The sequence below is a fragment of the Accipiter gentilis genome, chromosome 30 (genome assembly GCF_929443795.1).
Source record: "Accipiter gentilis chromosome 30, bAccGen1.1, whole genome shotgun sequence".
In the NCBI taxonomy this organism is placed as follows: Eukaryota; Metazoa; Chordata; class Aves; order Accipitriformes; family Accipitridae; genus Astur; species Astur gentilis.
In genome coordinates, this window is record NC_064909.1 from 15,697,467 (window position 1) to 15,719,885 (window position 22,419).

At 40.2% G+C, this 22,419-nt stretch overlaps 1 protein-coding gene across 8 annotated transcripts in view; it reads right to left on the reverse strand.

Annotated features, from left to right (window-relative positions):
- Window positions 1-2,446: 2,446 nt before the first annotated feature.
- Window positions 2,447-22,419, reverse strand: part of CDC42BPA (CDC42 binding protein kinase alpha) — a 191,519-nt gene continuing 171,546 nt past the window's right edge. For 6 of the 8 annotated variants that reach the window (XM_049833626.1, XM_049833628.1, XM_049833627.1 and 3 more), the window contains 4 exons: window positions 21,044-21,161; window positions 9,668-9,785; window positions 8,515-8,672; window positions 2,447-7,347 (listed from right to left, as the gene is read on the reverse strand). In XM_049833626.1, the coding sequence (XP_049689583.1) occupies window positions 7,216-7,347; window positions 8,515-8,672; window positions 9,668-9,785; window positions 21,044-21,161 (526 nt within the window). In that variant the 3' untranslated portion in view covers window positions 2,447-7,215. Of the gene's footprint in view, window positions 7,348-8,514; window positions 8,673-9,667; window positions 9,786-14,764; window positions 14,951-15,283; window positions 17,063-21,043; window positions 21,162-22,419 lie in introns of those variants that run through there. The other 2 variants (XM_049833630.1, XM_049833629.1) reach the window with 2 other exon arrangements.

Sequence of the window (22,419 nt, forward strand, 5' to 3'; positions counted from 1 at the left end):
AAGTGCCAGATATTTAGCGGCAGGCTCAGCTGGTCCTACTCAGTTAACACAGCCCAGGAATGCAGAGGTTGTACGATCTTAAACTTCAGTACATAAGAAATCCTGACTGCTGACACTTCCAGAGGTAAAGAACAGGTAAGTGAATAAACGGTCTGTCTCAGGAGGGACCTCTGAGAAATAGGAAAACTGTATTACCTTTATTCTGAGATCACAAACATACAAACTTCTTCATTTAAGACTTGGTTGAGAAAGATCCAGTGCTGTTTAATTCAACTACAAAGTACTGGTCAGGTTATTCCTAACCCTTTCAGAAGAGTGAACTCTGCTGTTCAGTGGAGTAATAGTTTTGCATTAAGCTGTTTAACTTTGTATACTGACACACAGTAACTTTCTTTGTTGTTTTGGGTTCTGATAGACATTGTTTAGTTTTTCTCCTTTGGATCTAGACCTTGCAGCTAGAAAAACAGTGAATTGTTTGAGATGTTAAATGCTTATGTTAAAGGTTAAAAAGCAAATAATAAAAAGCTGACAAGGGTATTGGATTAGGTGAGCTGCAGAGCAAAATTTCTGAAACTTAAGATTTAGAGCCAGTATGTTCAGAGAACTTGCAAAGAAGTCAAAATAACTCAAAGAGCATTACAGTTCACTTTTCCAGTAAGCACAACTAGGTGAGATTCATGTGTGCTTGTTCATGTGACCACAGACCTTTTGTGTAGAATACTGGGGCACGAGTGTTTAACTTTCAGCAAACATTTCCCTTCCCTTGAGAGAGAGAGTGTTTAAAGAATAACATCAAGCTGAGCAAAGGAGTTGCTTTGCATTTGCCTAAAGGATAGCAACTAGCAGAAGGTAAGGAAGGTGTTCCTTTATTAGGAGAGCTAATTAGAGCTCTCAGTCCCTAATTCTCCTGGTCTTTTGTGTATGTTCTGAAAGTGTTAATTTCTATAGCTTGGTCCAGAGAGATTTGTGACATGAGGAACTGCATGTCAGTGTAACAGCTGTGGAGAAAAGTTCAGCCAGAAACATGATGCTCTGGTGTCCAAGTCATGATGTTTTACAGTAAGCAAGAACACTTGATCACTGCTGCTTGCTCTGTATCAGCTAGTGCATTTTGCTTGAACTATACATGTAGGTTGAGGATATGAACATTTCTCTGCTGCAGCAAGCTTGTAAGTTCTAGAAAAATCCTTTGCAGAAAACAGTTCTTTGTTCCACAGGGCAAGCTGGAGGTTAAATCTGCTTCTCTGAAGACAGGGAATTTCCATTCTAAAGAATCAAGATTCAGGCTACATGTAGTCACAGTGGTTTTTCTAGCTTCTTTCTTTAGTCAACCTGTCTGCTGCATCAAACCAGACAATGAATGCTGAGGAGCTGAACAGGAAGCCTAATGCGCAGTTCACTTTCTGCTTTTCTAATGTCCCAATCCTTTGAGAACACAAGGCCCATTTCCCAAGACCTTCACAGCTGTGATGGTGCAACTGGAGCCCTGGGAAATCAGAAATATAGCACTGATTGTAAAAGTCAGAGCACAGGAAACAGATGGTATTTCACAGAGCTGCAGCAGCTAGGAGAGACCTGCAGTGGCCTAAATGGGATGAGCCCAGGGGCTTAAATCTACATAAGCTAGAGTAGGGGGCTGAGAAAGTAGTAATTTTGACTGAAGGAGAGGGACCGGATCAGAAGTTTCTGTGCAGTAAGGTAGCCTGTGGCCGTGTAAGAAGGGGGAAGCATGATGTCTGTTCCTGGAGGGGACTGGTGGCAGGACAATGCCCAGGCTGGCACTGCTGGCACCACAGGATCAGTGACAGCACAGCCCTGGATCCTGCTGCAGGGCGTTGTGACTGAAGTATGTAAACAAAGCTAGGACTTTTACCAACAGGATAATGAATGAAGAGGAAGATATCCCAACAAACACTCTCTGGTATGGAGAAAATACCAGGCTGACTTGAGGAACTGGTGGATGATGTGCAAGGGGTCAGGGCACATGCAAAACTTAACAGGTATTTTGAGATGCACTTAAAGATGCATGAAAGTAATTTTGACGGTAGTAGCTCAGAAATAATAAGGGTCCATCCTCTAACACTAAGACAGCTGAAACATTTGATGTGTAACTGAATTAAGGGGGAACATCAGAAAAAATGACTACAACAATTGGCACAGAACAGATGACCTAAGAAAAAGGTCAGGAAAACTGTAGCTGATGAAGTTCAATAAATTAAAGTATAAGGTGGCTTGACTGTGAATTTTCAGAAAGGTTCTGGTAATTTTTTCTGAAGGCTGTTAGAGCTAAAGCTATTTCTTATATATTCCTTTTCTTCCCAGTGTGTACTTGTGCAGACATGTTATAACATGCTGGTTTTATCTTCAAGAACACCATTATTCTCCTTCCCCTTTCTTCCTCAAAGCTTAACATGGGGAGGTAGGAAAAAAAGACAGAACTTCTGCATTTCTAACAGTTCCCTGTTTTATTGCAGTACATCAAAGTAGGTTAATATTAAGTGTGTTACCAACATAAAATATTGGTGGCAAGTCATTTTTACATTGTTGACTTTTCCACCTTAAATATTTCTGTGCAAAAGAATCTACATCATTGTTCTGTAGCAGAGAATCTCTTACAATGTCCCCTACAACATTGAGGGCATTAAACAAAATAGTGAGAAGAGGCAAAAAGCAGAATCTTTCCCCCACACGCACACTTGTCAGCTTTTATACTCTAAAACAAAAAAGTGATTACATCTATGCCATGCAAAACTGTACAATAATATTACAATGAAAAACCTAAAAAACATTTTAAAAATAAATGATATGAAACTGTCATACATAAAAAGGCAGGTATAATTGCTCTGAAATACCAACACTGGTTTGTTTGTGGATTTCTTCCCTGTGGATGAGACTTTCTTAAATGCAGAATGAAAATAGGTTGTACTGAGCTGTGGCTGAAATGAAAGACAAAGTGGAGTTGAAATTTAGACTGGAAAGCCTGCAGGTGGAGCGGTTTCTAGGGGTGTTTACCAAATACAGTGTCAACACAAAGCACGTGGAAGGGTGCAGTTTGTGTTACTGCAGAAAGTTGTCCCATTTCCTCCATGGAACCAACTCCTATTAAAAAAACCCAAAACACAGCAGAAACTACTCTGTGCCACTTTGATTCTCAGACTAAGGCTCAGGAGGTGTGGGTACTTGTACTGCAAAGAATTTTATCCTTAATGTATTCATTTAAAATTAAACAGCGTGCATAAAATGGAAAAAAACCCAAGCTTCTTCTACCTAAGAGCATGTTTGTCCTGACATTCAGGGTCTGGCCATGCAAGACAATACAGTGCCAGAATCTGTTTCTGTGTTAACTGTTTTATTCTGAAAAGCTGACACACTTTGTGAACCAGTTAGGTATAGTTAAACTACATTTCTATAAATACACTATGCTTGTTGGACTTTTTTGGTATGACAAGACCCTTAACTTCCCTCTGCCATATACCTGAGAATAACATACCTGGCTTGTAATTTTATCAGAATCAAATCAAGGAGATATAACATTCCTGACTTAGTTTTGAAGTTCATTAAAAATGGGCAAAATGCACATTCGTAACAAGCCACAGCAACTAACTGAGAGGAAAAGCAGCAACTACTTCACCACAGCCTCAGGAATGTTTTTTTGAAACCACCAGCTGTCTTCTCCAGGTTGAAGGCAACAGAGAAGAGAATACTATAACCCTCCTTTTGGGTTGATGAAAGGTGGAAGGAAGCCACATATCTGTGTGTGCATACGTGCAGGGGAAAACTATTGACCAAACCTTTTTCATTCTATAACCTGGAATCCTTAGTAGCTGCCTGAATCTGTTCAGATCCTTTGTTGCCATCAAAAGAGAAAAAAAATGCAAAAACCCAACAACCCATATGTTTAAGCAGTGTCAAAAACGCAAACACCTTCAGTCTCAGCCAAAAGGAAAAAATCAGCTAGATACATACTGTGTACAGAGAACATATGCTACAGTCAAAAATCCAATGGGAGATTTTAAGCTCCCTGAACAAAATACAGCCCTCTAACTGTGAACTTGAAGCAATGCTACAGTGCAAAGTAGCAAACATCAAACCTTAAGAGACAACTGTGAGATACCAGTCAAGAGTCTTACAGTTCAAATGACCAAGTTATTTTTCCTAGCCCAATGAGTATTTAAAAAGCCCAACTACCATATGCATATGTTTTCAGTGTTCATAGCAACAAAAAAAGATGTGTGGTTTAAAATTGAGTGTTTAACCAAATGGTCCCCAAATATATAAAACTATTCAAGTCCTAGGACAATTTTTCAAATAAGTGATGTGGTCATTTGCTTTTCAACTGAGAGAACAGTTGCTGTTTCTCTTTTGAACAGATGCATTAAAAATGCACAGTACCAAACTAATGATTAAATACAGTAATCCTAAAGGAGACTGCCAAGGCTTAGAAATGGTGGTGTAGAAACAGTGTAGGCCTGTGGAGCTCTCATCCTCTGGAGCTTAGTTTTGTAACACAGCTGACCTATGTTCTGCCTGAAAATGTCAGTTTTTGATATCAGTAGATTGCAGGCACCATAACGGAGTAAACACAGGGGTTACTCGATTTAATTGTTTGCTGTGTCATGGCTCTTTGGGTTCCATTTTCAGATAGAGCATTAGCTCAACTGCAAAAAAAAATATCCACAAAAAAGATCCTGTGATCCTCTGTCAGGGGACTGTCACGCAGGCTGCTCTGTCTTAAATGACTGCTGTTTAAATGCCTTCTCTCAACATCAAAATAAGATTAATGTTTAAATACAACATACAGTAAATACAAAACTAGTCTGTAAAGGCTTTGAAAAGTGTGTGGACATGCTTCGCCAAAAGGAGGGAATTGTGGGGAAAAAGCAGTGGCTATACTTGAAGCAATATGCAGCCTTTAAAAAGAAGCTGATGTGGAATTTTAATATGCCAATAACGCCCTGCCTATCTGTCCCTCAGAGAGACTGAAAACTTCTGGGAGAAATTAATTTCAAGTGCTTAACTATTTGCTAAAGCTTTTAATATTAAATGCCAGGCTTGCAAAAGTAGTAGCTTTGAAGTGAAAACAAACAACACAACCAGCTTGCTACTCTGAAAAACCCAAACAGGAGAGAGACAGGCTTTTGATGTGATGGTTTCTAAAAAAACTTCTTGAATTCCTGTCCCAAAATAACACTGAATGAGCTTAAAACTTGGACAGGCCTCTTGATTCAGAGTAAAAGAGAAATCTTACCTAGGAGACCCAGCATGATTAAATGGATTAGATGATCTGTGTCTCATTCCCTACTTCACATTTAGATCATACCTGGAAATCACTGTATATAGTTTGAACTTACCTATAACTTCTATTAGGGAAGACAGAAACTGGAAAACTCCAAACATCTGTATGTGGGTGAAACATTATATACCGCTGACTGCAAGAATATGGAATGGTTTAATAAAAGCCATAACAAGTTTCCGAAACCCACAAAACCCAGTATTCTAAATACAAAAAGCCCTTAGATGTTTGAGTATGGTCATAGTATAAAGCCAGCAACAATACTACTGAGAAGAGAGGCTCATTTGAACACAATCCCAAATGAAAAACGCATCTGCCTTCCAAACTAAAGAGACATCTTCCTCTTACCATCCATTTGTACATTGGTCTCTCACTTTATTCTGTTGACTGCATGACCAGCTTCAGCTTTTTATTTATTTTTGCAACTTCAGTGGGCTCTGTCTTCCACTGCAATACTTTCTGCCCTCCAACCTGACCTGCTATTGGAACCAAACAGCAGGTGAGCACATAGAAACAACTGCAAATTGCACAAACCCACAGCACAGGGAGGGAGGGAGGGAGAGGAAAACCAACCTTGCCAGCATGGCAGTTGTGGGTGACTAGGCATCTTCGACTACCACAGTGTTGAACAGTGTGAGGTCAGTCTTGAAGGTTCTTCGTTGCTACAGTGACAGCATAGCCAGCCGTGGCTAGCTTTGGGCTAAGGGCACTCATTTGGCTGATGTGTATTAGCAACTAGTATTTGGTAACAACAGTAACAGTATCTGGTTAGGGATGGTTACAGTAGATGCGGAAAACTGCTCGCTTCCGAGTTAAACCTAGTCAAAGGCTGACCAAGGGAAACAGTTTTCCTGCTGAATCCTGCTGCACTGAACTCCCTTGCTGCCTTAAGGACCTCTACTGTAGCACGCTGTAAGGTTCCTCAGCTGCACAGCTAGCACACAAGAAACCAGGGCAGCCACCTGGCTGACTGGTGCCCTCGGTTGTCAGGGCAGGGGGTTGCTTTCCAATTGTCATTTTTGCAAAGGATGGGGATTAACATGGAAGTAGGAATTATAGCTTCAGTTATGCTACCGCCAGAAGTAAAGAAACATGAAAGTACTGCAGGGACCTCTCCCGGCAGTGCAGCGAGTGCTACGCAAAAGGAATATCTGTCCTGCAAAAGGTTTTAGGCCAGGCCTCCAAGTCTGTATATTACCGAGCATGAAAACAGGGACAACACAAATCTTAAATTAAAGGCTCTCTTAAATAAGCATCCATCTTCTGCTGCATACACAATGCTTTTTTTCTTTGAATATATACATACGTATTTTACTCTAACATCTGCGTATTTATTTAAACTCTGTACTGTAGTAAAATATGCATCATTTTAATCAATAAGGATTTGCTGGCGACAATCAGATTGACATTCAAACGTGGCGGCTGAAAGCTTTTATGTGCCTCTGACATACTGATCATTCCCCATGCAGGGGAAGGGGTCTCTGTGCTACTTTTGTACAGTACAATGAGCTATTGTATGAAAAAAAATCCCTCTGAATTTTCTCTTGTCGACACTGGTCTGGTCTACTTAAGCTACATTTTGGGAAGTGGAAGGGGGGTGGGATAAATATGTATTTAAAAATGAAGCAGCCGTAACCACAAAAATGAAACCAATACTAATACAAATCTACAGCATCTGATATTTACCAACACCCTAGCTTTGCTCATTTGCTGCTGTCAGATCTGGGGAAGGGAGGGTGAGGCAGTGCTGAATGGTGCTGAAGACGACCAGCTTTTACCTTCCTCTGTACCCCACTCCCAGATCACTTTCAGGCAGGGAATGGGGAGGGTTAGGAGGATGAAGGTGAGAACTGGAACAAGTGAAGGGGACAGCCATGGGGACAGCAAGCTGCTGTGATGTCAAATCTGAATGCTGAAGCAGTTCATGAGTCCCAACTCACGTGGTCAGAGCTCTCCAGGGAGAGGCTCTTTGTCTTGTGAGGAGAAACCGGGCTGGGAGGGCTGCTGAGGTTGGAGCTGTTCGATGCAGTAGAGTGTCTCGGAGAGTCAGAGTCCTGCAGCCCAAAGACATATAAGAACACTGGTAAGTAACGCAACAGCAAGTTTGAGAGTGACTGAGGATGTCTGAGCAAGAGGTGACTGGATTCAAAGGCCTCCATGTATTTTGCTTGTGTCCAAAAATACAGAGGAATTTTTTTTGCTCAGTATTTCCTGGTCGGGGGAGACTTAAGAGTAAGTGGTGAGATCACTCTGCTTTCAGCAGGCATCACTGACGCTGACATAAGGACACAGCACCTGTGGGATTCCCGCAGTCTGCACGTTGCCGAGGGCCTCTTGGTCAGCAGAGCCTGCAACTAACTTCAGGTTGCCTGTGAAGCTACAATGCCTCCTGCCTTTTCACAGATTATGAGCTGAGATGCTCTTGTGCTAAACTGAGGAATGTTTATGGTACGGGCTTCACCACAGCTACCTCTTCTATGTCAGTCCCAAGATATGAATTCAAAGCATCCTAATCAAGTTACGCCAGTTGGATCTTTGAGAGTACAGTAGAATGCAACTACGTCTGAGTTTTGAGTTTAGGTTGACAGTTGCCTTCCAGCTTCAACTGAAAGGATATATTCGGTACCATGAAAAGCCTGTGTGATCTCTAATTTTCTCACTCCTTCATAAGAAAATGGTCTGGGGAAGTTTTGCTGGCCAACTTCAGATTGAACCCTTCCCTGTAAAACATTCTTGGAGGGACTGAGTTTAGCACTGGGCAGGACTGCAGTTCTATCATAATGATAGTCTTTTTCTGCACAGAAGATAAATTATTAAATCCAGTTTCTGCTCCAAATGAAATTATTATATGATAATTCTTAAATTACCTTGTTAATTTTAGGCACTCTGAGAACAAAATGTCTCCTGTGAAATGGTTGCTAAAATAGGTTAAGAGTCTTTGCAAATAAAGGGCGGAAGGAATATCGTCACTTCAAGCTGTGATAGGTCACTATCAAGCATATATCTCCAGGTAAGGAGTGCAGAGAGTTTTCTGCATGTTAAATACCAGGACCAGACTTGACACAGTTTGACCAAAGTCTTTTGTCAGGATAGCTTGAAATCCAGGAAATCCAAACTTTCATTGTCAGTGACTCCCAAACTTGTAGCCAAACCCATGACAGAATTCAACTTCCTCATCTTCATCAACACTTACATTTTCTCCTCTTTCTCCTGTCACTCACCTCTCGCTCGTAGTCCCTTGTTGGTGCATCGCTGCCTTGGTCCAGGCCACCAGAGGATAAGGAACCATCTGAGGGCGATGCCATAGGCTGACGCTTTGCTCCATAGCTACCTCCTGAGAATTCCCTCCGCAAAGCACTGCCGTTTTGTGCAGATGATCCTAAGACGCGCAGAGGAATTAAACTGTGTTACAGACACCCGCTCAAGGTACTAGACATTTGTTAGCTGTTGCTCTGGTTAGTTCTGCTTTCCTCCAGCATGTCCCAAGATGCTCAGCTCATGGCTTGCAGGCTGTGTGGGCTTTTATCTTGTCTGCTGCAGTTTTTCTTAGGGATTCTGTGGTCCCTCCCTTGGCATGTCAGCATTAGCACACTTTACCCAGCACAGACACAGTCACTATGTTCCCAACAAAGACGGCCGTGGTAGAAACTGCTGTGGTGCAGCCTAGTTCCAGTGGCCTCTTTCCCAGGGAGTAGGTGGGTTGTACCAGTAGGTACAGGCTACAGCAGACACACGCGCTTCCTGCAAGCAGTTGGCAATGTGCAGCAAATGCGGTGTATGCCACAGGAAGGGAAAAAACCTAGAAAAGTTGGGACACTAGTCTTGCCTCTATTTTCACATGGTCCATTATTTAGTCACTTGCCTGGTCTCAGTACAGGTCACTGTGCTGAATCTGGCACACAAAGGCAGCATGGCAGCACTAGGAAAGGTGTTTCAAATTCAGTGCAGCTCTTCCATACCAGTAGCCACTGTTCTTTCTCTTTGCACTAGCAGCAAGAGAGGCATCAAGAGCTCTATCTACACAGTTCAGCAATGAAGTTAATAACCATGGAGCTTGTGAAAAACTTGCCACTGTTTTAAAACACTTACACAGCAGCAAGGTAGTCCCAATGGTAAGAATGTAATTTTAATTCTAATGTCAGTTTTAAAAATTTGACAAATTACAACTGTGGGACTCTCAAAAGTGCTAGCTGCTTATTCATGTGCTCCTTTGAAAGCTAGATTAAAACACTGTGCTTGCCCTCAATAGGAAGAGAGTCTGCCATCACTTCGGAAAATCCTGTCTAGTGACAGTATGATAGAAGCAAATGCAAGCAGCCCTTTCCCTAAAATACTTGTGCATAGACCCCAAGCAACACAGTTTTGTTTGCTTACGTGCTGCTAACCCGCTGCTTGCGCTCATCGATCGTCCTGGTTCTGTGCGGGATTTTGTGATCGATGGGATACTAACAGAGCCACTGAATACGGTCCGACTTTCCTGAGGCCGAAGATTCTGCAATGCAGACACACACAACGACATGTTTACTTATTGACTGCTGGCTCAACCTTGGATGTTATGAAGTAAGGCCCCAAAACACATTAAAACCCCAACCTTACCAGAGCTGAATTATCTGCAGCAAGTCAGCAAAATTTGCAAAATAATATTCTGCAGTTTAGTGCAGAGACTGGAAGCAACACAACGTGATAGTGAAGTGCTGAATTACATGGACATATGCAGACAACTGAAAGAGTATGTCTAATAATTCAAGAATTTCCTTGAAAGTATGGTTTGCAAGCCTAATTAAGCTGCTGTAAATATATTCAAGTAATATCACATAATGCATTCTTTCTGAACACAAGCTTCCAAGGTTCTTAATAGAATTTCTCTCTTTGATGCCATCATTTGTGCCATGCATGTGTATCTTTATACAATAACCATGTTAATCCTTAATGCCTGCAGAGTTATGAACACATAGTGGATCAATCCGTATTTCAATTACTTATGTAATTCCAAAGGCATTAACAGCATTACTCCAGACCTACACCAGTTGAGTCAAAGTGAGAATCAGCCTCCTGTTTTCAGCCTACTCAAAGAGGATGACCAGAGCACATGCCACTGTTTTTCTACATATTTTGATTATTGCTGCTGTTTTGCACCCTGAGAGTTCCAGTGTGATTTTCTACATTGGTAAGTTACTGGGCTGAAGTGGTTCTTTACTGAGGGAAGAGATAAAACAGTTTCTCTGCTTGGATAGGGTAGTTCCTTAAACATAAATTGTCTTTAAAAGAAGGGATAAGAGTACTTTGAAGTGAGTTCTGGGAGATTTTATTTCTGCTTCTGTTATCTTACAGCTGACCTTAGGGGAAAAGGCTTCTCAGCTTATTTAGCCCCTCTCTGTATATGAGTTGGCTTCTTCACCCAGAGGGACTTTCTAATGCCCTCATGTATCACTCAATCTCTGGCTAAATATGAGACTTCATCCTGCTCCTAATATGATTTGCACTATGAAGTCATTAGCATTAATTAGAATTAGGTTTAGGGAACCTTTACAGATGCAGAATGTGAAAAGAATTGCAGGTAGCTCTGAGCATTACTTTATTTCCACTTTACCAAACACCCCCTGCAATAACTGTTAATTTCTTCCTATTTATGTTTAATTATTTCCCCATCTTCATTCTGAGGTAAAGTAGCTACACATAAAACAACAGTTGCAATTGCAATGCCTTCTTAAGCTAGGATGTTATGGAACCTTCAGACCAGAACAAAGATTCTACCCCCTACAAGGGTATTCTCAGAAACCCTCAGATACTACCCATTTCTCTGTCTGTAAATGGAGCCTTTGTAATGAACAGATTTTATACGGTTCACAGTTTATAATTGTTACCAACCTGCTGTCAAATCCAGTCTTACAATGATCCTTTGAGTCATTGCTATAACAGACCCCTTTGCTCTTACAGTCAACCCTTTGCTTCTCATTCTCCCAGTGGGCTGAAATGGCTGATTTTTAACATGTAACAAACAAGAAAGAATTAAAATCTCTCCTCCTGTTCTCAGATCTCTCTCAAACACCAGCAAAAGAGAATCAGAGACCTTACCAATGAAAAAGTCCTGCTTAATTCTCCCCTCATCCATTGCTGCACTCTTCTCAATGAGGATTTATAGCCAAAGGCTTAAAAAAGTCTCTTAAATAAATTTTGGGGTCATACTGCTGCCTCTTGCTTACCTTCCTCCCCCCCCCCCCCCCTTTTTTTTAAATGTGAACAACCAACCTACTTTGTAGCACAAAATACTAAATTTCTGCTCCTGTGTCCTTCACCATGCAATAAACAATCTGAGTTACAGATAAGAGTATGAGCATCCTGGCAGTATGAAGGCTCCCCTGACAATACACAAAAGAACTAATGGGCTAAGGAATAAGTTACTGCTGTGTTCTGTGAAACAAAGGAAAGCTAAGTGCAGCACCATGCAAACGTGTGCACTGTGGTTAGTACACTGGAGTTGCAAGGAAGGTCTTTTGTACTTGTATAAACCTACAATGGTTCATTTTGCAAAGAGAATAATTATGTTTAATGATAAGGCGATTAACCTCCTTAACAGTGACTGAGCAGACAACATACAGGCAAGGCATCAGGGGAAGGAGGGAACAGGTGGGTGCATGAAAAAGACTCATTTATTTTAATAGTGTATTCTAATTATGATTATTTTTCATTATCTCAGTTTGCAAAGTCCATGTAATTCCTAGTAGAAAGTTTCTCCACAAAGCAAATCTTTCATTGTTCTTCGTTCTAAAAATAGAATAAGCACATGCCAGAGACCCTGGCATTTTGGACCAAAACCCCTGGAAGTCATATGCACATGATGCAGAAAGGGGATTCAAAGAAAAATAAACGGTGGTTATTAGCAGTAATTATAAAGCAGCAAAACACAGCAAGTTAAAAACAAAGGGGAAAAAAAAGAAACTTGAGCTTGCTTTACTTAAAGAGAGAGACAAAAACCCCTCATTTAGAGCAACAATTCAAATCCTAGCAGGAAAATTCATCCCCACTGCTGAACCAAATGGAGAAAGGTGAGAGAAAAAAAGAATAATCAGCAGCAGAGAAGCTGCTTGCTGAACGAAGTTAATCACTGTGAAATAGGGTGAAAGACCCCAGTGCATCCCATTCCCAGTCAGAGAACGAAGCTGCTGTGGAGTTGTGGGTTATGTACGTGCAATCGCTGCTGTGCTCGCAGCTCTGCAGTGTTACCGAGCCTCGGCTCTCCCACACTAACTGCTCCCACGCTGCCTTCTCAGGCTGTGGGGTGAGAACATACATATAGGGTCTAACTAGACAGTTACGACACCTATAGGAAATGGTTTGCCTATGTTTCTCTGTCCATCATGCTGCTTGTTGTTGTTTTGGGTTTTTTGTTTTAGTGTTCTGTTCGTTACATTATAAACCTGAGCTTTTAATTCTTCCATTAAATAATATGACAGAATCTAAAAGCCTACTTTAATGGGCCATTGCCATTTTTCAACTTCCCTATGGATTCTGTGCTGTTTTGGTTCCCATATCCCACCTGTACCTGGGACCACAGTCCCCTTGGAGGGAGTGCTACCCTTCTTAAACTAAAATCTCCAAACACAAAGGGAGGATGGACAGACATGAAACCAAAACTCACAGCCTTGCTCTCCATATAGCTTGCAGCATCTCTGCCCTCAAGCCACAAAGGAAACAATTGCTTTTCTTCATACAAGACTAAACCTCTAGAGCTCTAAGGACCCAACGGGTACAAGACCTTGACACTCCACGTTGACCACTTCACTTTTTATCTCCAATTTATGCTAGTAGGCTGCAACATTAGGATGAAGGATGCTCCTAAAGCAAAAATTAAGAGTTATTGTCTGAAACACCAGGGTTCATTCCTTACTGATCCCAGGGAGACTACTCACACGAGAAAGGGAAGGTAGAGAGTGGGTCACAGTCCGGTGATACATCACTGCATATTGAACACAGAAAACTTTATAGCACATTTGGATTAAAAAAAAACCAACTTGTTAAAACCAGAACTGAAATACAGCTTCAATGACCCTATAGTGACCCTCTAAGAGAAAAAACAACTTTCAATTCAGCTTTTTTGCATTTCAGTAGAGCATTCCTCTTGTGCATTTGCATCTCTCCTCCTACCAGAAAAGCCAGGGTGGATGCAGAGCTGTCATCACAGGGCACGTTTTACAAAATGCTGCAACTTCATTTTTGAATATTAATGGTTGTGACAATTGGGACTTTACAACAGTGACACATGACCAGACACATGACGTGACCAGTCAAAGCTTAGGTGTGCAGATTTGTTTTGGAGCCATATAGAAGAGATTAATTTTCCTCCTGCGTTTTTAAATTCTCTCTAGGGTTGTATGGAGGTATGTATCCAAAAACCTTCCTGGTGATAGGGATCTTAGAGCAGCAACCAAAAGGCACTCGAAGCAGTCTGGCAGTGAAGGTTTGCCATGCATGTCTGAAGGGTGTCCAAAGGCCACAGAAACCAACAGCAGTGTTTCCATTACAGCAACAGACATGGGTCAGACCCATACAAACCCTGAGCAACCAACCACCATCACATACATCTGCCTCACAGATTATTCCCGATTTATCTGCGAATCTGGCCCAAGCAGAACTGCAGGCCACAGCACAGTACACAATTACAATGCACAGCATGTACTTGTGTGCCTGTTTTCATATGGCTTGTATTTCTATAGGACCTAGCAACCCCCACATAGTCAGACCAGGATGCACAATACAAGAATAAAGAAAAGAACACTTCCATCCCCTCAGCTTACATGCCAACTGCAAGGGTATCTACAGAACAGTATCCTACCTCAGCCTCTGCTTAAAGCTATCAGGGTTAAGAGGATCTACATCAGCAAGTTGCCATCATCTTTAATTTTTGATTTTGCTTGTACATGTTCTAGCTTCACTTATTTACTTTAACTAGAAACTGAGGTACAACCTGTCTCTCTCTCAATTTGTGTACAGTACTGTGTAAAAATTCTTGCATTCTACATGATTTCATCGTAAACAAAGAGTTTGAAAGTTTCGTGCAACACAGACAGATCCAGAACCTTTTCCTAAGGCAACCTGATACACAGCATCCCACTACTGACTGCTGGAGGATGAACACTGTGGAACAGAGAACTCATCATTCAAAATTCCCACATCCTTCCTGGTGATTAAAAATGCTATTCTCATAGCAAAACGTTCTAAAAATGCTATCCTCATAGCAAAAGGTTCAGCCCAGTTGTTATACATTTCTTACAGCCATGACATATCTGTTTCTTGGCATGTCAGAGCTGTGGAAAGACCACAGCTGATAGCAGAAAATAAATCAACTGGGATAGAAGAGAGTTAAGGGGTGAAGGAAACCGCTTACAAGGGTTTTTCTCCCATGTTAATAGCCAGGCAAAAGGAAAACCACACAGTGTTAGTAGAGTGAACACCTGACTCAGCCGTTCATACCCTCAGAGTCATAAAGTCTGGAGTACCGAGGACAGAGCGTGGAGGTGGGGAAAATGCAGGGTTTATGGAATCGTAAGAGAGGAATTTTTCAGCTGAATTAACAGTCATGTGGTAGATGTGCTCAAAGTTGCTCGGAGAGGAGATCAGACGGGAGTGATGATGAGGGAATTGATAAGGGGAACGCTGCTATCAAAGACAACAGAGAGAGAAAGCAATGAAGGATGGTTGTACAGGTTACATCGGCAACAGCAGTCCACAAGAGCAGTCAAACACAAAAGGACAGCCAGACAGCAACCCTGCTTGCCCGGCAACACACAAGTTCTTACATTGTCACCCCCAGTCCTCTGAGCACCTTCCTTATGTGGTGTCATATGGGCCTGCCGCCCTTGCTGTTGCTAAAACATTAAAAACAAATAAAACTTTTAACTCATTAGGAATCGATTCTAATATTTATTATTATTTGATATTTCAAAGAGCACCACAGTTGTAAAAGGTGCTTTACAGACAGTTGAGAAGCATCAGTTCCCTGCCTTGAGGAGCTTACAATCTAAAATAGACATAACACAAACAAAGGAAGGTGAACACAGGTGAGATGGTGTGGGGAGAAGAAAAGATGAGAATACACAACAGTTAAAGATCGTAAGAGATTTCCTTCTGTTATTCATGCATTTTAGTGATTCCATTAAAATTAAGTATCACCCGTACAACAAACACAGATTATTTCTGAAGGGAGGGAACAGTGTTTGGACAGGATAGGGACACGTGGGAAAGTGAACTGGTTAGTGTCAGACAACTGGGACAATCTACTCTGCTGTAGACAGATGAGACAAGGCCTATGTCCTTCTGCACACTCACTTAATCCTCACAGTGCTTTAGCAATGAAGGGACTTTGCACTGCTGTCTCTGCGCTGCAGAAGACTAGGCCCTTAGCAGATAAGGTGCAAAAGTATTGGGAAATTCAAATGTTTTTAACAGGTCAACTGAGCAATGTGCTCCCAAAGTGTGACGTAAAGAGAGGGGAGAAATAATCCTGCAAATTAAACAGAAGTCACTTCTAATTTATCTCTACAAAATGTGCTGACACGAGTGCTCTTATAATTTAAAGTAATCTAAATCCAGATTTAATGGAAGAGTGTTTCAAGGCTCAGTCTCCCTCCCTCTGTCATCTGTACGTGTTCACCAGGTCAGCCTGCAAGGGGATGATTTGCCCAACGGCCACCAGCAAATCAGAACACCTTTTCTAACTTCTAACTTTCTCTTCCCCTTGTCCAATTGATTTTATCACCTTAAAACTAACAGAGCTGAGTAACATTAGAAACGTTAGGACTTAAAAAAATAAAATATGGTAAAAATACAGCTTACCCCTCTGCTAAACCTAAGGCACTACTTTTTGTATGTGGAACGTATTAAAGTCTGGAAGAACATTAAGTCACATCCCAATACATATTACCAAACATTACTGTTATGGTTCTCTTAATTTCAGCTGGTAAAATCCAACTTTTTTTTTTTTTTCTCCAAACACACAGTTATTATGAGGCTTTGCATGTTAACCAAAACATCAATCACCACATTATGGCATATAAGACATAATAATATATATTAAATTGTTATTAGTAAGTTTAGCAGCATCTAAATATCAGTACAAGAAGCCACCATTCCAAGAATGGTCCAGGAAAGCAGACTTTGCCAAGTTATCTGCTCAGCAAAGCCAGCTACGTTCCTAAAAGCCAATAAGGGAGAAAAGGGAGTCTCTAAAATCACAAGCTAAAAAGCAGAGGGTAGGCCAGCTGCAGACCATGAAAATATTTAGCCAGCATTCATGAATGTGAAAAAGCCACGATATGGCAACATTTTTCAAATGATCTTCCATGGAACTTTCCCCATGGACTCCACCATTAGATGCATGCATGGGGTTCCCACTTTCTTTAAAGAATACCAAATATGGATAAGTATTCATTTACTAAAAAGTTTCTCATTTGAAACAAGCAAAGCTTCACACATCATCTAGAATGGAAGTATAATGGCTCATGTATAATGAGGTCAAACTGAAGCATAATGTTCAAATATAATGGCAGTCAAGACTAGCTTTTGTATGTAAAATACGTAGGCATGCAGAATATGAAAGCAAAATCAATCCTGTACATCTGCTGTACACAGAGAGGTGGTCTGTGCTGCAGTAAGTGCAGTTCCAGATTTCAGATCTTCACTACAAAGGAGCATCCACGATAAAGTGGCTTCAAGGGACAAGAGGGCAGAAGGGAGGCCAGACTGTACGGCCAGTTAATTGGTGACAGGCTGCTAGGGAAGAAAAACATGTAAATAAATAAGTTTGGGGATATACTAACAGGAATGATTCTCAATTGTACAAAAGCAAGACAATGACCCAGATCTAGCACCCACATCAATAAAATACAAGTATGTACCGATTATGGCTCCGTTAATAGCAAACAAGAACTTCTGGTTTCTGTTATGTTGTAGCCCACAAACTTGCTTGTCAAAGCCAGACCCTTAAGTAGCTGCTCAAGGGTGTCCATTCACAGAGAAAACAACGTGGGACTAGCCTAAGAGACTGCAATTTGCCATAAACATATCTCGCTATTCATGTCACGTGCCTCTTGCATACCAAGACCTTGGAAACAACGCACAGAGGAAGCATCTTTCCCCCTTGTGTGGCTGCATCAGCAAGGGCAGTCATGCAGACAGATACATTACACATATGTAGGCATCTGATACAACATATCAAATAGCCTGAAAAGAGTTTAAAACATTCCATTTATCCAATTTTCATTTTGTACATTTACAATACAAATTAAACTCTCTAAAGCTGGTCTTAGACATCATTAACAGTAGTGGGGAGAGAGCAAGGAAGCTCCCGTTGGCCCTGCATCCACCAGGCAGTTATGCCACGGGTTAAGGCAGCACAAGTGTATGTCCCCTCCTGCCCAGTGACATATCGCAGCACAGCCACGCAAGGGCCATTGCTACTAGTTCTAATTCTGTGCTTCATTCAGTTTTTGGCATTTCCCTTGAAAAAGACAGCAGAGGCCAGTTAGTGGGACTGCAGAGATAAAGTGAATATGTATATATAAAGTGAATATGTATATATTCATAAATAAATATAAATACATACATATATATAAATTGCCATTCGCTTTATAAAGTTCATCCATGGATGTTAGATAAAAGCTAGGCTGAGCTGGCTGTTTAGTTTGTGACTATCTCATCCAACAGAGATTAAAATACCTATTCTCTATTAAAACCTATTTATTACTAAGGACCCTTCTGCCTACATAGCCATTTACTGACTTCAGTGAAAGCTCATGCTGGATAAACAAATTTGTATCAGTAGATCCAGCCAAATTTGAAATTGCTCAAATAAGTCAGAAGAAATTGCAAATAAAAAGGCCCACTCCAATCTTTCATACACTTTCTGCATTCCAGTATCTCATAAAAAAAGAAGCTATATCACCTAAAATAGTTGGATGAAGAGAATTTGAGAAAACTATTAGTCTTGCACTACTTGTTCCCCCTAGTGGTAGCCCTCTTTAAATGCAAAAATATATTTTATCATCTGATTTCATAAACAGAAATCGGCATTTGCAAGTAAAATGCTGTAATCTTTCCCATTTAAAAATAAAATACTTTTTCTTCTGAAACATACTAATCTATTTAAAATTACAAAGATGATGTTCCAACTGCAAAATCATCACACCTGCTAAGAAGCACAAAAAAAAAAGCTATCCACCTTTTTGGAACAAGGTATGAATCTAGTGAAATAATTCCATGTCCTTGTAAACCACCATACAGATGAACTGTACACAGGGTTGGATGAGTATTCTTTACCTTGTGTACTGATTCTTCAGGAAATGTCCTCTATTTCCATCCTCTCTTGTAATTATAAATTTATCTTTCAAATAAAACATTAGACTCAATACATAACATCACATGCACGCAGTAACTCCTTCTCTTCTATTTTTGTGCCTGAGAAACAAAGTAGGTAGTTTGGAACAGACTAAATGAAAACTCAGTCCAGCCAAATACCTTACAGGAAGCTGTTGGAAAAGAAAAAGCTACCTAGACCAAAGTAGCTCTTGACAGAACATTTATTTCCTAATCTCAAGTTACTCTTTCGAATTCACGCATTTTGAAGTCCTATGATTGACACAGTTCTGTAGCCGTTAAGTTAGGAATACAACTACAATATGATATTGCAAGGAGCTGTTGGAAAAATACACATCAAATTTGCTTTATCTGCAGTGACATCTCCCAGCATTAAGACTGATACCTACTTGCAAAAAGGAGTTTTTAATACTAACTTTAAAAAGAAGCTGCAGCAGTGGAACAAGTGCAGAAATCAATTCTATATTGTACACATTTTCTAGTGTCTTCTCATCACTTTTAAGTGTGGAAAGTGACTCATGAATTTCTTACAAAATGTCGTATCGATTGGTAAGAAGCAAAGTAGGAGTCCTAACTTCAAATATGACCTTTGAGCTAATACAAGGCTTGCGTAATTAGAATGAATTCAAAGCTAAAAGCCATTTAGAGATGACATAGCTGAAGAAATATTAATCCATGTAAGTCTAGAAAATCCCCTTCAATAGCCAAAATCATTCCTCATTTTATACTTGCCAGATTTGGGGCTTGATTAAGAGTCCTTGCAGCTTTTGATTCCCATGAACTTTCAACTACTGATGGTGTGAAATGGGATGTCTTTTGCCCTGCCTTTAGCAGTAGCAGATTATTTTCTCTGCTTGAGAAGAGCCAGAAATATTTTAAGGAACCCCCCAGAAATGGAAAAAGTAAAAAAAGATTCTGATCTACATCCTGCCCTGAAGCCAATTATCTAACATTAGATGTACGTATACTCACATCCAGGTAAGATAAACACTATCTGCCAGCTTCCCTTGGATGTGTCACGTATTTTCTAGAAGCAGCTCCTTCATTACTTATTCATTTATAAACACACACACACACACAATGTTGGTTGGTGCTCAATTGCACTGAATGTATTTGTTATTAGAGGTTTCTCTGAGTGTCTCTAGTACGAGATTTAAAGGAAATCGTTTTCTTTCCTTCCATATTCTCTTCTAAGGAAAACAGTGCCAGAAGGGCTCACGTACAATGTGTAGACTTTACGGTAAAGTGTAACATAAAAGTACTATTTGCTGCAAAAGGTGAGGTAAAATGAGTATCCAAAGACCAGAGATTATGCTCCTAAGCTCCTAAACTAGTGCAACTGCACGGCACACTTTATTTTCCAGTCTTACTGTTGTTTCCTCTGGGCTTTTCAGCATCTGAAAATACCAATTTCAGCATCAACTTCCTGCTTTCTGCACAAACTCCAAGTAATAACAATTACCATTTTAGACAGCACTTCTGTACTAATCCCTATGTCTTACGGTGGTACTCATATCATCTGTTTGATATCATATAATCTGATCTTTCTTACAGTGCTAATTAGCATCTTTTGAATCACATCTGTGTCATCGTAGACGAGTTTAGAAAACAATACAGAACACACAAACAAGATGCTCAAGGTAGCTTGAAGCAAGCAGTATGATACTCTCCTGTGAACAAATTAATTAATTGGTCTTTAGCTCATCAAAAATTTCAGTAACTTCCAGGTGATCATTTCCTACATAAGGTTTTGTGGAAATGAACTTGTGTGTGTGCTATTACATGTCTTCTTTTTCCGTTTTTCAACTTAAAAGGTTAATTTTTATGTAAGAAGTTCTGTTTCATTGAGACTAGTTAAATTGGAGAGAAAATGAAAATAGCATCTTTGGAATGGAAAGAAATTTGGGCACTATACACTATTTAACTGCTACAGTTCCACTGTCTGAGGAAAAGAGGCTGTAAAGAGATAGGCTAAGATGGAGTTAAAGACGGGAAGAGAAGAAAGGAATTGAACTACAGTTCACGGAGAAAGGAATTTCTCTTTCCATTCCACAAAGAATACAGGTCCAAATCCTCTTAATTTTGTCCCTTCATATAGATCATAAAAATTATCATCAACACCGAGAGGCCAACCTGCCTTAAAACCCAGGAGGCATTAGCCACTCCTCCTCCTCCCCTCGATGCTTAAGTGTCATCCTCTTTGTTTAAATTTTATCACATACAGCAGAGCATGTTCAGCTCCATTTCCCTAGTAACACTGCTCCCGATATGAAATACATCAACACTCTGAATATACATTTAAAATTGTACTTCTCTTTCTCTCACTTATTTGCAGCCTATGTTGCAGTCAGTCACTCTCACATGTACTTTTGTACTTACCATTGGAAGGTCTTTGAGAATCTGTATACCATCTCCTGGACCCATATGTGCTATGTGGTTAAAATTAGTTGGGTTAGAAATTAATTTATTTCTCATTTCTGGATCACGTAGCATCTCCCTGGAAGAGAAAATACTTTGTTTAGATGTTTCGTTCGATGTAAGGATGGACATTTATAAAACATGTACAGCTTTGATTATCAGCTACTTTTAAATGGAAATTAACTATTTAACCATCTTAACAGTGATAAACCCTTGCTATCAGCACTGGCATGGACAAGCCTCCAGCTTGAAAAGGAGGCAAGGGGCCAGAAGAAAAGAATGCTGTTTACAGGCTAACAGCCCGCAGCCAGTAGTTACTAACATTTAAATATACAACCACTATGAGCTGATAAAAAGCTCTGTAAGATGAGTAAAAGCAGAACTCATTTGTGATGTATTACAAAGTGGAGATGAAAATGAAGTACCAAATATGAAAATAGAATTAAAATAATACTGCAGTACCTTTCTCAGTCTGTGGTCAGAATTAAAAGCTCTTCAAAATGGGAAGGATGCATTTCAGAACTCAGAATAAATAACATTTTAAAAGACCAAACCGCAATCAGCTCAGAAAAGGCAAGGACAAGAACTGGAATTTTATCTCCACTGTACACAGCTGTTACTTTTCTTAGAGCCAAAAAGAAAGGAAAGCTGGGAGCCAACCACCGGTGGAAGACGTTGGAAGTTAGAAAACTGAAATACTCAGTTCTTGGAGTGTAGCTTAGCACAGTAGCAGGTCATCTTTAGTGAGTGATAGTAAATGGTCAGTAACATCCTCTGTGAACTCTGTGAGTAGTGCAGACCTATTTTTATTGCCATTTAGGAAAGTAATTGTGGCCTGTTAAAGACTTCTATTAGAAACACATCCTGAAGTCCTATGTTCTCTGAAGAGGTGAGTTTTCTGAGATTTACAGAATGTTTATGTAGTTAAATCTATAAATCAAAAAAGCAGATGCCTTGGAATACTGCTGAGAGTAGAATTGCCTTCAGAAAGAAAAGCAGAACCAGAGTCTGAAAGTAATTAATCCATATGTATAGTTAGCAATGTAATCCCTTTTTACAAAGTGTTTATTACAGATCTTTATATATACAGTATATATGCACACCTATGTACCTATATACAGTATGTGGAGACATGCATTTCAAATTACAGCTGTTTCACATAATTAATTTGAACTAATGAATACTTGTGTATCCAGTGCATATCCATATCCAAACTGGTATTAATACAAATTAAACATTGATGATTAACACGGTAGTGACGAGACAGGAACATCTGAATGGGCATTCCAGAAAGCAACAAGTGAAGTACTGCATTGGCATCAGTCACTGTCCTTCAG